Genomic DNA, 16,161 nt, shown 5'->3' on the forward strand with positions numbered 1-16,161 from the left:
TGTGTGCGTGTGCGTGTGCGTGTGTGTGTGCGTGTGTGTGTGTGTGTGTGTGTGTGTGTGTGTGTGTGTGTGTGTGTGTGTGTGTGTGTGTGTGTGTGTGTGTGTGTGTGTGTGTGTGTGTGTGTGTGTGTGTGTGTGTGTGTCTGTGTGTGTGGTACCTTGGCTGTTGTTTTGGCTTTTGCAGACTTGGCAAATGTCTGTTCCCTCTTCATTTTGTGAGCGTTGTGCGGTAATCAAATCGTGTGGTGGTGCTGTATTGAATTGCATGTTTTATTTATACTCTCTTATTAAAACCATTTGTCCCAGCCACTAAATGACCTCATCAAGCATATTTCCCCCTATAAGTGGGGAACATTTGATACATTGTGTATGCTGTGGTTGATGACCAATGTTGTAGACTAAGAATAGCTTTGCACAATATCTGTCTTGGGGTAGCAGTGGTAGCCATGCGCTAAATACCTCAGATGGTTTGGGATATTGGGCCTAGTGAATACTGATACTTTCCCTTGCAGAAATCTTGTACTCTTAAGAACATTTTAACAGATAGTTTTTATCTGTAATACAAGAGTTTTAGCTGTCACTACGTAGCTATCTCACTACTATATATCAAAGAAAGGTGTTCTCACAGATCAAGAGCGTACCATAGGCTGCTTAAAGTTTTACAAAAGCACGTTGAAATGTATTAGAACGTGTCCAATCGCACAAAACGATAGGGCACACTGCTTTGCATTGTTTTAGCAAAGCCTTTAATAGAGTGTGGGCTTAAACATTGTGTCAGCTCGATCTAATCACACCATAAATGTCAGTTAAGCCCAATTCTCGCTAAACCCGTCTCTATGTCAGCTACTTTGTCCTGCACACAAGACTGCCACTCACATGTTCAGAGTTGTAGGTGACCCCACAATAGCAAGCAGGCACAGGAGGTGCTAACACATAGTACTGTAGCTGTCATTTTATTTATACAGCACTTTTAACTAAATTAGTCCATGTGAGCTTTACCAATGAGGGTAGATAGACTTTGAAAAGCAGAAACGGACACACACTTGATATCAGGCACAAATGACAGTGCCAGACAGTCAGACCCATAGTAACCCACATTTTATTGATAACACCATTTTAGTGCAACTATTCCAGCGAATGTAGAAAGCAAAGACTATGTAATGTGGATGTAATATTCACTATTTGGTGAAAATACTTAACTACATCATAACAGCATTGCTATGACAGGGAGCCTTAAGTAACATGTTAAGACATTCAATTTTGATAACAGGAGGGTTATAACATACTAAGGGGTTAAAGATAGAAATAGACACCCACCTACTCTCAAGACCTCATGACAGTGCCAGACAGTGAGTCATGATTAATGATTAAATTAGGGGAGATGACCCCTGTGTAGGATACAAGGAAGCAACACAGATGTGTGTTCTTTCCATTTCCTGTCCATAGTCATTTGCTAGTGCAACAAGACTGGTGTAGATTATTTATTTAAAGACCTTCTGGCCACTGTGATGGAGAGGGAATATTTTGAAAATGTTCACTGCGCAATAAAAAAAGCAAAATGGTAGCATGTGTCGACATTCCTATTTACTTTTACAGTATAGTTATTGAAAGAGCTTAAAATAATGTATCTCAGTGGAATATTTCATGTGGGTTATTTATAAAACAGAGGAAATGCCTGAAATACCTTGATGAAATATTTAGGTTGGAAACAATCCCTCGAGAGGAGAGTAATCATTTTGGACTCTGCCAGTCACATTTTTACCTGGTCTTTTTTAATCTCCGTCTGAACTCAACTGAAACATTTTTGGGAGATTTTCCTACAGGAGGATTAGATTAACGAGAAGCTTTGCCAGCTGCCTCGTAAAAAAAAAAAAACCTTCCAATTTCAGCTTTGATCTCTTGTGTCAGATTTTTTTTTCTTCTTTTTTTGCTGATGTCATGTGACTGGCAAAGCCTTGAATGGCTTCCATCATCACCACAAGGTGGAGTTTGTCCTTAAGACGCCCTTGACCCACTTCCTGTAAACCTCCTCTCTGAAGCCAATCAGGTTGTCACGCTGTATGAAAGCATAAACTGCTCTCTGCTCCTCTGCCCCTCCCCCCCGCATTTCCCCCCATCCATCGCCCCCTTAGCGCTCTTCTCTTCCACCCCTTCTTCAACGAGAGGGATTATCACACTATGCCTCCATTTACAATCTGAGGGTGCAAGTACAGACTGTCGGCATGGTGATGATGATCGGCAAAAAGGGGAAAGGGGTTTGGCAGTTGGTTCCCCATGGTCAAACCACAGATGAAAAGAGAGAGTAGAAATTTGCACACTGCAACCCTGACTAAAGTTTTATTTAAGATTCACAATGTTTCAACCCATCAGGGTCTTCATTAGGCACGATTACCACATATTAGACTCCTCAAGAGCAGAAAACAGGGTGCAGAGGACAGTCAGCAACCCCAGCATTGGCACCAGATGGATATGGATGGAGTCTGGCTCCCCACCAGTCGGTGTTATTGATCTGTCCAGTACAGGTCGAGTTGGAGCAGGAAGGGCCAAGTGCTTTGGGTTCAGGCTTCTCTCTTTCTCTTTTTTACAATGGCCAGTATTATTGGACATGGGGAATGATTGACATGGCAGTGGAGTGGGGCGTTTGTTATGCATGACACGGTTCTCTGTTGATTTAAAATATAGCACCATGTAGAATTATTTGTACTGTTTTTATTTACCTCCTTTTTGGGCACAAAAGAAATTGAAATGCTTCCCTGTCACACTCTGTCATCACCTCTTCATGAGTCCACTGGGTGTCTCTCCAGTCACGTTGGCAATTAATTACAATTAATTGTATTTGTTCAATCAACGTCTTCATCGACAATTAATCGTCAATCAATTAACTGCTAACATCCCCAGTGTGTAACCTCCTCAAGAGCAGAAAACAGGGTGCAGAGGACAGTCAGCAACCCCAGCATTGGCACCAGATGGGAATGGATGGAGTCTGGCTCCCCACCAGTCGGTGTTATTGATCCGCCCAGTACAGGTCGAGTTGGAGCAGGAAGGGCCAAGTGCTTGGGTTTCAGGCTTGCCTTTTTTTTACAATAGCCAAGGGGGAAATAATGGACATGGCAGCAGTAGGGGGGGCTTTTGTAATGCCCGACGCGGTTCTCTTCCCAGGGTCGACTGGGATCGATCCACCTCACTAACACACATATTCCGTGCTGACATGAGCGTTATTGCAGTGGTTGTTGCATACGCAAGTGAGGAACTAGGCAATATACTTGTCGTACATCATGAACATGCATGCGTTGTTCCTGGGTTGCTCAGAATAGCTTGCTCTGTACATACTAATTGTTCCTGGAGCCACTGGTTTTTAGTTATGCACAAAATGTTTGTGTTCATTTGGCTACAGTCTCCTTGTGACTCGATCCCCTGAAGAAATACACATTTTGAATGACAAGAATGAGTAATCTTAGTAATACTTAACCTTTGGGACAAAACTCTTACATAAAATTGCTCACATTGTTTCAGCGTTGAAAGTGATGCGAAACTGTCTGTGGTATGCGCCTGCTTAGCTGCCTTTCCCTTTCAGGTCAGTCGGAGAAGGAGGAGGAGGGTTGGAGGGTTTAGTTTGCAGTATACTATGACATCCACATGCATCAGCTCCCCTTCATGGAAGCGGGTTGGCCGTCTCCCATATGCTACCAATCTCTCATCGGGCCCAGACGCTTTGCCTTCAATCCCCCATCTATTCTTTCAGCAGCAGCTGATCCATATCAGCATCAGTCAGCGCTGATCCAACACCCCTGGCTTGACTTGAGGCATTTGTTTTCTATACGTCCTCTTCTAACTCACAGTCACATATGCATTCCATTTGCTAGCAGCTCTGTTCTGTAGGGAGATTTCTAATCCTCGATTGTTTTTCTTTAATGTCGTATGCATGTGTTGCATTACATTAAGTAGTTGACACACTTTGTTCAGAGTGATTTAAAATGAATTAAACTTGCTTCTGTCTTTGTAACACTTTGTAGCTAGACTCCATGCCATGTGTGCACTGTAAAGTTAAAGAATGCATATCAACCTTTATTTTGATCATAAACCAAAGCAGGGAAATCGGCAAGCAACAAACTAGGGTTAGTCTTGTCCACATACTAATCCTAATAGAGACAAACCCTAGCCATAACCCTCAACGGGCCTGCCATTGAAGCCCTGGATGAGGGTGTATGAAAGGAGAGTGCAGGACTGGCCTAATAGTAGTAGTCTCTCAGCAACGGAAAGTTGCAGGTTCAAATCCCTTATCCTCTGTAGTCAAGTCAAGTAGGTTTTATTGTCAATTTCTTTACATGCACTGGTCATACAAAGAATTTGAAATTACATTTCTTGCTTTCCCATACAGACATAGACTAATCTAGGTAAGGACATAGACAGTATAGACATAGACAGTACTTATACATGGACTTAAGACAGTATGGACATAGACAGTGCTCGTACAGACATTTAAAGTGCAAGACTGGACAACAGAAGACTTGTAGAGAACATACATTAAGAGGTAATTGTTGTGCTTTTGTGCTTTTCCTAAAGAGTCCTTTATAGCGTTCTGACATAGTAATAGTAGCATTTTGAAGAAAAATAAATATCAAAAGGGTCTTAAGGTAGCTTAAGTGCCCTTAACCATTGCTTCTGATATTCTAAAAGCCCACCTGCAAAACTCCAACTTCCATCGACATTGGGACACAGCACACAGTATGCTCACTGCACACAATGAAATTGCATTTTTGCCTCACCCATGCAAGGATGCCCCAAGGGATGATGGGACGGTTCCATGCTCAGTCATGGAGGAGGATGGTACAGAGCACTGGTTAATTACTCTCCCCACCATCTGGCTGGATCGGGAGTCGAACCGGCAACCTTTAGGATACAAGTCTGATACCCTAACCGCTTACCCATGACTGCCCCTGTACGTAAATAACTGTAAGTCACTTTGGATAAATGTGTCAGATAAATGTAATAGCGAAGGTCTACTACTCGTCTTGCCTCACACACTTTTTTCCCCTCCTGTTACACAGTCAACCCTTGGAATCCCTCCAACCTTAGAACAACTAATGCTCCATTACATCTAACTACCACTTTGAGCAACTTATGTCAGTCAGACATTTCAGGCGTGTCCCCAATGTGTCTGCTGTAGATGTTACATCAGATGATCCCTCAATCACCTAAGTGGATGGGTGTGTGTGAGAGCGTGTGTCTGTGTGTGTGAATGTCGGTTAAGTGCCTCCCTCCCGCTCTACATACGACTTCTTCATTCTTCAGATGTTTCGTCAGACACATCACCACCTGTACCTGTACTGACGGCAGGCACTCTCTGTTCTCTCCGCCTTTCTTCCCCACAACAGGTGTTGTGAGTGCAGCGCGTCCCTGTCGCACTGGTACTATGAGAAGGAGGGTCGGCTCTTCTGCAAGAAGGACTACTGGGCCAAGTTCGGGGAACTGTGCCACGGATGCTCAGAGCCCATCACCACAGGCCTTATCATGGTGAGTCGGACGGAAATCGAACCTCTGTCCCTTTCTTTCCCTGGTTCTTTTCCAGTGGATATCTGTCCTTATTCTGTATCCCTCCCTCTTTATTTACAGTATGTTTTCATACCCTGTTGTCTCTGTTATTGTTTCTCCTGCTTTCCCAATGTCTGTCTTCTCTCTGTGTTCTTCTTTCTCTCTCCTGTGATTCATACTTTACTGTTGTACATCCAGTGCCGCTCTCTTTCTCCCTCCTCCTCTGTCTCTCTCTCTATTTCTCTGTCTTTCTTTTGGCTTTTCCGTATCACTGTTCCTGACTTTTACCCTGTACCTACTGTATATTCTACGTGTTTCATGTTCCTCTATTTATTGTTTTCCCTCTGTATCTAAACATCTCTCTCTATTTGACGCTCTCTCTTTCTCTCTGTCATTACCGCTCTCTCACCCAGACACACACACACACACTTTCTCTTTCCTCCTGCTCTTTCCCTGTCTGTCTCTTTCTCTGTGTGTGTGTGTCTCTCAATCTCTCTCACAAGACACAAGCCCGCCGTTTCACACAACAGCTCCAGTTACCCTGACTGACAATGTGCTATTCATACAATTACTGGTGCCCTTTCACATGCCTGGGAAGCACTTCCATGAATTAAACAGCACATCACTGTTATCTAGGCTGCTGATCATGAACGAGGTAGTATGTATAATTGAACAACAGTGGTGCGGAGTGAGGGTTGTGTGTTGAGAAGGGAAAGTAAGGCGCATGCTGTGCCAACGATATACATCCCGTTCTTTAGCTTCGTGGGGCATTTGTGGCCCATGTCCAAAGTATAGCCAAATAATTGTGCTTTCATTATTAAGTTTTCAATGGTGTGTTGGCTCAAACAACGACATTGGCCGACAGTGCCCATTCATTTGTTTAGTGCTGAATTGTGGATGCCTTCTTGTTTATCTGACGAACGCTGAGGCCAGCGGGGCTCATCATTAAATCTCTCATTAACGAGGAAGCAGAGGAGGAAGGGAGGAAGCACTGAGGAGGAGACATTCGGTTGCATTCCTGAGCGGTGCCAAGTGCGATTGGAGGTGTTTCAAGTCAGCAGCACTTTAAATGATGCCCTCGTTTCTCCTGCGAAGTTTGCAAAAAGCTCAGAACAGGGAGGCAAGCAAGCAAGCATTCGAAAAATGCCAGATTACAAAGCAAACGTTTTGTGCAGGAGGATAGCGGGTCTTTAAATTGCACGCATGTTAACTCTGCTGGATCATTTCTGTCTCCGTACTTGTAGGGGTTTTATCGCATCTGTCTCAGACTCTGCTTTACAGCGCATTCGATTACCCTGCTTCCATGAAGGAATAAATTTGAATGTTTAATGAACCATATCTGATTCACCTCATGTAGCTGAACTGTGTTTCTTTTGCTGCAATGGCCCCTAGCAGTATATGTAGGCAAGTGGAATAACAATCACCATTTTCTTCTTTTTTTGCAACTAACTCGAGGATGAGTGCGACTTAGATTCTCCTCAACACTCTCATAATCACTATCGCGGTGTGATTGTCTGTCTGTCTCTCTGTGTGTTTTAGCGGTGTATAGTTCTCTGAATCGTAAATTGCCTGAATCATGCCAGCAAGAGCTTGAAAGGGAAGTGATGGTGATGGGGATGATAATGCTAGTGGGTGGGTTCGGGGGTGATGTTAGTAAGAGGGTGGGGGTGGGTGGGGTTTGGGAGGGAGGATGAGAACGCAAGGGTTCACCTAAAGGTGAGAGTCTTCTAGATTCTTCTGTGACTGTGCATTGTCAGGCAGTCGAAACGCACCCTGAACATGTTGGAATGTGCAGAATGTCTCGGAGGGTTTCACCCAAACTTGATGGATATTCTCATTAACCTTCACCTGCGACCTCTTTGGCTTTTGCATAAGATAATAAACGTTTCCGTTACATAAGATAATTCTTTTCGGCATTCTTTTGTTGCACCTTTGTTTTAGCGGTTTCGTACAAGTTGTGTCTTATCTCGGTGTAGGAGCATGAGGAGCCAAGTCATTGATCGTCTTGTTATGGTCGCCTGTTGTTTTCATCACGTCTCTTAATTCAACCGCTGTATTTTTGTTATGACTAGACAGACATTGTGGTGCTAGATCTTGGCCCGACTTGTTGCTGAACATTGCTCAACATGCATGTCACCCTCTAACGTTGAGAAATCGTCGTCTCATCAACCGCATTTTGAAATGCAGTAACCTGTAGTCAGGAGAGCATGAAGAAATTGAAAGCAATTTAGTAAAATCACACGCTAAATGCATGACCATGATGACCAATGCACTGTATGTGTGTGTGTGTGTGGGCCGCTGCTGCTGTCCTCCCACTCATACCATTGCTCTGCCTGACCCACCCTGCAAGTCTGGTAATTGTGAAGGAGCACATCATGCTTTGGAGAGCACTGGCCCTTGTGGATTACTACCATGCAGTCTCTCTCTCTCTCTCTCTCTCTCTCTCTCTCTCTCTCTCTCTCTCTCTCTCTCTCTCTCTCTCTCTCTTTCTCTCTCTCTCTCTCTCTCTTCTCTCCTACTGTCTCTCCTGAGTGCAATCCCAATAGTTAAACCTCCAAGGACTCAGACAAAGTGAATTAAAGACGGCAGAGCAAGGGGGCTGAATCTCTTTTTTACCCTCTCGCATCCCTCCCCTACAGTAGGTCGGGATTTATCAGACACTGTAAGGGTCGCTTGATTGACGGCCGCTGCGAGCTAAGCTGGAGACACGGAGGGGGATGCAATCACATTATGGGGAGCGATAGTGCACCGCTCGCTCGCTCTGTCTGTCTTGTCAGGCGTTTCCTGCAGCAGTTGGAGATGGGAAGGTCAGGCTGGCATAGCGGCTCTGACAGGATGGTGCAGCGCACCGCTAAGAGAGATGATTATATACAGCCGTTGGGTCGGACTAAGACAGGAGGAGTAGCCTTGGTTGTGAGTGGGTTACTGTGGAGGCTGCCTTTTCAAACAGATCCACAGTACTGTGTGTTCTGTGCAAACCATCTTAATGTTTTCAGAAGGACTAACCAACTGACAATAGTGTATAGAGTCTCTAAAGAGCAAAAAGACTTTCGAGGCAAGGGCAACTGACTGGGTGCAATTATTATTACACATAGCAATTATTATTACATGTCATTATTACATATTATAATTTCATACACATATTGCTACTGTAGATATTACACACACATTGTATTACATTGCATTGTATACACAGTATGTAGCCGTTTGGACACATAGAGAGCAGAAGGACGTGAGTGGGTTACTCTGACGTGGGTTGATATCGTGTTACTGCAAAATATTGTTACATATCATTACTACATATTGTCATGTTATATTATTATGCTGTATTTATCCATTTGGTATGGTACTAGGACTTAGTGTGAAGGATGCTTTGCAGCCCACCCACATGCAGAGAACCTTTCCAGATGACAAAGGTGATGTGGAGGAGGCTTCTGCAGAATGCTGCTTCCCCCCTCAACTGGTGTCTTGGCAAGGTCTGATAGCTATATATAGACAGCAGTTCTCTCTTTTTTGCCAAACCTTGAAAAGACTCAAAGGAGATTATGGTGGACATGTTGTCTTGTTTGATACGTTACTGCTCCAGTGGGAGATGTTCTATCAAGGTTTAATGGGAGAAGAGATGTTTTATATCTCAACACGGCCTTCCTGGTAAAATAAAGGTCAGATGAATAAAACAAATATACATGCAATTGAAAGAGTAAAAAGAAGTATACTGGGTGATGGAAGGTTGTCTAAGTGAAAGTACCAGTAGAGATAGCGATTCATGCTGCACAGGTCAAATCGTAGTCAGAACAGTACAAATCAGTACAAAAGACGCTCTATACTCCGTTGAAGGACACTATGTCTTCCCTGTTGCTTATCTGCCTTTCTTTATGTCTGTTTGTTAGGAAGTAGTGAACAAGGTTATGAACTTCATGCTCTGAAAATTAAGAAAGCACTGCTTGGTGGAAGTCAATGCTCTTGATACGTAAATGTTTCAGTATGACTTTTTCACACTCTGTCAACCGGCATGTAACCTTTCGACCTTTTGCCCCCAGATTGCTCCACATCCTCCTTCGTCTTCATGCTGCTAATTTTGGACTTTTAGCATTCAACATGTGCCTTACGAAACCAACCACCCAACCTCTGGGTCAAAGCCAGCACGGTAATATTGTAGAGGAGAGAATATGAGCCAATACCTTGTTTCTTCCTCCTGTGGTTCATAGCCATGGAAATAACCACTTTTAAAACACAACAAATCCAGTGACTGTAGCAGTCATGGTGGGTGGGTGTTATTCAGTGGAATCACAGTATCTTGGTGTGTGGGTGCTTGTGTAAATGTATCTTGAGACTAAGGTGGGCCTGTCTTACATGACTTAGAGTAAGGCTTGCGTTGCCCAACAGAAAAATGAGCCTGATGTTTACCTGTCAGACTGCTGTTTTCTCTGGAAAGTGTTAAGACACAAGGTGGGCTGGGTATTAGTGACTTAACTGTGATCCATGCAAACAGTCATATAGTCTGAACTTGTCCTATGGTGGTTGAATGAGAGAGAGAGAGAGAGAGAGAGAGAGAGAGAGAGAGAGAGAGAGAGAGAGAGAGAGAGAGAGAGAGAGAGAGAGAGAGAGAGAGAGAGAGAGAGAGAGAGAGACTCTCTTTGGTAAACACAGGTGAATCTAGCCCTGATGAAGACCTATGTGAGGTCGAAACATGTCCAACAGTACCATTAACGGCTTTTTAATGTAACTTCCCGCTTGGACACCTTGTTTTGGAGTGCCTGGACTAACTGTACTCTCTGCATGAACTGATCCCCCATATCCAAGAGCACCCAACAAATTCAAATGAACACGCTGAAGACTTCTTGAGCTTCCAGCCACCTGTGTGCTTTTCAAACACAGATGTGACTTGGATTAGGCTACATGATTTTGCCTGTAGCAAAGATGATGTAATTGGTCAATGGTGTCATTGTGTTGAATGATTTATTTACACATTCAGAGAGTACATTAAATATTAATCGGGATGATTATATTAATAACAAATCACCCGACTGAGAGAGTGATTCAAGTGATCTGTCATTCGCAGAACTTTAACAGTTTAACTTTAACAGAGGAACCAGAATATCTGAAACGTCATTCACAAAACCTGTTTAGATATGAGAAGTTCCTCTCTGGAAACTACCTAAAATTATGGTGTTTTTGTTCTGCTTTGAGGCATAGAGACATTGACTTCTCATTTTTCTACATTTTTGTTGAGGGCCTGGCTGTCAATAGGCATACATGACATAGTTTGTTTTGACTCCTGACAACGGCCTGTGAAGAGTCATTCCAGAGAAGGATTCCGTCACTATGTCGGCAGAAGAGATGATTGACATGACATCTTGATATCTACCGGTATGTGCTATCTGCTAGCCACAGATATGATTAAACTTTATGCACTGTTCGGTTTTGTGTAGACGAATACACAACCAAAACACAGAACAAGCAAGTTACTAAAGCTATGTGTACACAAAAAAAGAAGTGAGCAGAACGCTTAGGGGCTTGGGCCTCCTAAGTTGAGATTGGCTAAAAAATGTGTTTATTATTATTATTATTTATTTTATTTTATTATTATTATTATTGTTATTAATATTATTATTAATATTATTATTATGCTTATTATTATTATTATTATTATTATTATTATTATTATTATTTAATCATGAGGGGGGTTTTTTATGCTTAGGGCCTCCAAAACCCTTACCAGTGGCCCTGAAGACGACAAGCCAGCTAGTTGTAGGGACACAACAAAAGCATACACCAAGAGGCTAAGCTATGTAGCCTTCTTGCACACAATAAAGCTCTCAAGATCTGTCAATTAGTGACTTAACAATATCCACAGACAGCACCCATGTTATCTATATGTACACAGACTTTAAAAAATACATTAGGTACATCGGCGCACAATGTAAGACAGCAAACAAGCTAGCCATATCTACTAGCCGTCTGTGATTGCATTGTATGCCGTGTTTGGTGTTGTCTGCTAGCACCATGAATCACCTGCGTCTTGACTGTGAATTCACCTTGATAGAATGTGTGATAAGGCTTAGTTCCAGTTAGGAGACACATCACTATCTCCTATATCAAGCAACATGAGATCTTATCTGGAGAAGACTCGGTCACCACCATACTCATCCGACTGACATTGCTTTTTTTCCATCTCAAGGAACAGGCCTGTCAGGCTGACACATCTGTTTTATAAAACAAAATACTGGTTCTTATCTCAGTAACATTTAAGAGATGGGACATTGTAGTACTCTACTCTCTTGTGGGTCTTCTTGGCTGGAGAGGACTTTCCCGCCATACTTGGCCTTTTCATCATGCTCATATACTCATTATTATCTTCCATCTGATGTTAACTGGCCTTGAAGACAGACACATCGGGTTTTATACAAAATAGGGGTTGTAATATCTGGGACAGATAAGAGATGTCACTGTGCAGTGCTCTACTCTCTTCTGGATCTGGATGGAGAAGACTTGTCCACCATGCTCGTCCGACTTCACATTACTGTCTTACCACATAACTATATTACCATCATCCGAAGAAACTAGCTTTGAAGACAGACACATCTGTTTCATAAAACAAAAAGAACTGGTTCTGATCTGGGGAACAATTAAGAGATGTCACAGTGCGGTAATCTACTCTCTTGTGGGTCTTGGCTGGAGAAGACTCGACTCTGCCGCCGGTGGTTTTGGTGACTCAGTGCTGTCGTCGCTTCGGATGATAAATCTGTCTCATCGCATTCGGGGGACGATCTGGGCTGTCTGACCACGCACCAGTGGAGCAGTCCCTCTTCCTCTTCCTCTTCCTCTGCCTCTGCCTCCCTCCTTCCCTCCCACTCAGAGGTAGCAGGCTTTTTTGTGAAGTGTGTGTGTGTGTGTGTGTCTGTGTCTGTGTCTGTGTCTGTGTCTGTGTGTGTGTGTGTGTGTGTGTGTGTGTGTGTGTGTGTGTGTGTGTGTGTGTGTCTGTGTCTGTGTCTGTGTTGTGTGTGGACAGAGAAATAGTACTTGCAAACTGTGTGTGTGTGTGTGTGTGTGTGTCTGTGTGTGTGTGTCTGTGTCTGTGTCTGTGTCTGTGTCTGTGTGTGTGTGTGTGTGTGTGTGTGTGTGTGTGTGTGTGTGTGTGTGTGTGTGTGTGTGTGTGTGTGTGTGTGTGTGTGCGTGCGTGCGTGTGTGGACACGTTTGTGCATGGCCCTTGTTTGTTAGATGGTTAGCAGGCTGTGCTGCAGACTCCCCGCCTGCCTCTATTAATATCTGCAAAGTCAGATGGCTCTCTGCAGCTGCTGCTGGGGCTGGTGGGGCTGCTGGGGCTGGTGTGGTGTGGTGTGGTGTGCTCGCTCCTGCCTGCCCGGCTGGCTGGCTTGTGGCTGGGGAGGGCCGAGCAGGACAGCCGGCCGGAAGCCATTGATTAGCGCACACACACACACACACCATACACACACACACACATGCGTGCGCGCGCACGCACACACACACACACACACACACACACACACACACACACACACACACACACACACACACACACACACACACACACACACACACACACACACACACACACACACACACACAGAGCTAGTCTTGCTCATAAATGATGCTACTCCAGTCCTCCTCCTCCATCTAGATATACAGCAGATGAACTGCTTGGCTGCGCAGCTACTCTGCAATGTTATCAGTCTTACCATGGCAGTATGCTCAGTGCTCTTAGAGTCTTACGCCAGGGACACATGCAGGCGAAACGATCGAGGCACAGAGAGGCGAAATTCAGTGTTCCATTCTGCCAGCTCAACGGTCACCAGGTCATCGTGGCGAATCAAATAGATCAGAGCATTTATTTTATTGATTCGGTTGGCCACCGCAGACGAAATGCGCTCCTTATTTGCATAATATTAAGCTTCTTTTGATAAATATGTTCATGTCACTTCACTCCTGTTCGCCTCTCTTTGCTTCTCTCATAGGAATGAATGGTGAAGTTTGCCTCCCTTGGTCAAATTGGCATGTACTCGTCCCTGCCATTAGAGGCAGTAGTTGAATAGAATAGAATAGAATAGAATAGAATAGAATAGAATAGAATAGATGAGACTATATGGGAATTCCTTTTGTTGCTGCACATGCACAGTAGGTGCCACTTATTTTCTCCTGTCCTATCTTCATACCATGCGGTTTCCATGGGACTCCCAAAGTATTAATATTTAGGGGATTAAGCAGGTTGCCCAGACCTGGCAGGGACCTTGCATGGCGCAGTGAAGAAAACATGGAACCCAATCATGGGCACCTACTGCACAATGTAAACTGCTGTATACATATTTATACATTGCTCTTTTTCTCGATTGTTCACACACAATTCTGGTACTTGGCAGACCATTCTGAAAACATCTCACCCATCTACCAAACCCATGAACCAAATGCCATTGAACTGCAAGCACAATTCCTTCTTTACACTCTCTTTTCAGTTCTAAAACGCACCTTTTCCAAAACACAACACACTATTCTCTGGATTTAACACAATTTTCATGAGGAAAAGCACTATTTTTTGGTATGTTTGTGTAGGGGAGGTGTGTTTGCATTGCTGATAAAAGATGTATGCTTGCACTGCAGTGGAGGACTTTTAAAGTTATAGGTCTGTATCTGTGTAGATCAATAAGTGACTGGTCAATAGTCACTGGCGGATGTTGATCTTTTGCCCTCCCCCCCTTTTTGTTGGGACGTTTATCCTCTTGCGCTCGGCTGGGAGACTATAAGAGGTTTTGTTGTATGTGTGCATGCATGTGCGTGTAAATATGACTAAACCTTATTTTATCCTCCCTGAAAAAAGCCCTATAGTTAGTATTGTGGTGTGCGAGGAGAGAGCAGAGGAGAGAGAAGAGAGGAGAGGAGGGGGATTAGAAGGGGAGATGGTCTGTTTGCTGTGTCTGGGTTAGTCGCAGTAACCGGCAGTGGGGGATGGGCAAGACACAGAGAGAGAGCGAGAGTGGGAGACAGCGAGAGACAGAGAGGAAAGAGAGAGGGAGAGAGAGATAGAGCGAGGGAGAGAGAGAGATTGAAAGTGGGATAGAGAGAGAAAATGAGAAATAGAGAAAGATAGTCAGAAAGAGAGAAGGAGAGAGAGGGAGAGGGAGAGAGAGAGAGAGCGACTGCAGGCACAAGGGAGGGCTGAGCAGGAAGTGATGAGGTCACTCTGAGAAAAAGCAAGCGAGTAAGAGAGGGAGGGAGGGAGAGCGAGCGAGAGAAGGGAGGGGGGAGTGTGGGCTAGGCAGGCAGAGAAGAAGGGAGGGAGGGAGGGAGTGGGGAGCGCAGCGTAGCAGTGACACCGTTTCAGAGATGAGCTCAGCGTTGGGGGCGTGGGCAGAGAAGTCGGCAGCAGCAGCGGCGGCGGTGGTGGTGGCAACAGCAAGGGGAGGCAACTAGCGAGGAGAGGAGAGGAGAGGAGTGTGCTTCCTTCTCACCGGCACCAAGACGCTGCCCTGCCTGCTCAGCTACTCCTCCTGTTGATGTTTTGAACAAGCCTCACTTGGCTCAGATCGCTCACCGACCGAGATGAACTAAGCAAGAGAGAGACAGAGACGAGAGAACCGGCACAGAGCTATCCCAGTGCCACTGCCATCGCACTGGCCACTACCATCACCACGGGAATACAGTAGACTTCCTCCACTCCAGCCAGTGTCATGGTGGGAGACTTGTTTTTCTGGGGGTCTTGCTGCCTGAGGCTGTGGAACCGGGACAAGAAGGTGAGGAGGAGATGAGGGGCAATTGAGGAGAGAGAGAGAGAGAGGATGTGAGGGTGTCTGCCTGCCTGGGAAAGGTTGAGGCAGGGTGGGGGGGGAGGCAGGAGGGGAAGATGGGCTTGGGAGTGCTCCAGGGCTTGGCTCCATGGAGCCGGCTCAGCTGCGTATGGCCATGGACAGTAATGGATGCATGATAGCTGCGTATGTTCAGCAGCAATGGATAGATGTTAGCAGCATACAGTATGGTTAAAGAGCATACAGGAAGAGGAATAGAATGTAAAATGTTATTGGCATGTTCAGCAATGGATGGATGTTGTATAGCTGTGTGTATACAGTATTGTCAACTGCAATAGATGGATGTCAGCTCTATACTGTATGGTCAGCAAAAGATGATGGATGTTATCTGCGTATGGTCAACTGCAATACACGGATGTTAGCAGCTTACAGTATGGTCAGCAATAAATGGGTGGAGGGAGGGATGGTAGCTGCTTGTAGTCGGAAGCAATACATGGATGGGTAGTGGAGAGTGCAATGGCTGGCGTCGCATCTCACTTGACCCCCTTTTTTTCCGGCTTCTGCAGTAGCGTGCCGTGGTCGTGGGAGGCTCACTCTAGTCATCTGCCGGCTGCTGTATTTAAGAATTCATGTAGTGCGGAAAACGGATTTTAAAGAAATATATAATTCGTTTTAGGATTTAGGATTTATTTTGTTAATTTTTTTTGCCATTTGTCAATGTTGACCCACTGGTTTTGATCAGTTACTGTATAATATTCCAGTTACATCCACTGTTATAGCCTACTGTATACATTACATGGCATGTTGTCCTCAACTGGACCGACCTGGGAAAAATGTCAAACATGTTGTTCCTTTTAAACTGTTAAAGAA

General features: G+C 44.5%; 1 protein-coding gene across 5 annotated transcripts in view; it reads left to right on the forward strand.

Annotated features, from left to right (window-relative positions):
• limk1a (LIM domain kinase 1a) overlaps positions 1 to 16,161 on the forward strand; it is a 90,656-nt gene that overhangs the window by 46,766 nt on the left and 27,729 nt on the right. For 4 of the 5 annotated variants that reach the window (XM_063205114.1, XM_063205118.1, XM_063205115.1 and 1 more), the window contains one exon: positions 5,376 to 5,514. In XM_063205114.1, coding sequence (XP_063061184.1) covers positions 5,376 to 5,514 — 139 coding nt within the window. Of the gene's footprint in view, positions 1 to 5,375; positions 5,515 to 14,895; positions 15,280 to 16,161 lie in introns of those variants that run through there. The other variant, XM_063205119.1, reaches the window with a different exon arrangement.

This window comes from Engraulis encrasicolus, chromosome 8 (assembly GCF_034702125.1).
Source record: "Engraulis encrasicolus isolate BLACKSEA-1 chromosome 8, IST_EnEncr_1.0, whole genome shotgun sequence".
Classification (NCBI taxonomy): Eukaryota; Metazoa; Chordata; class Actinopteri; order Clupeiformes; family Engraulidae; genus Engraulis; species Engraulis encrasicolus.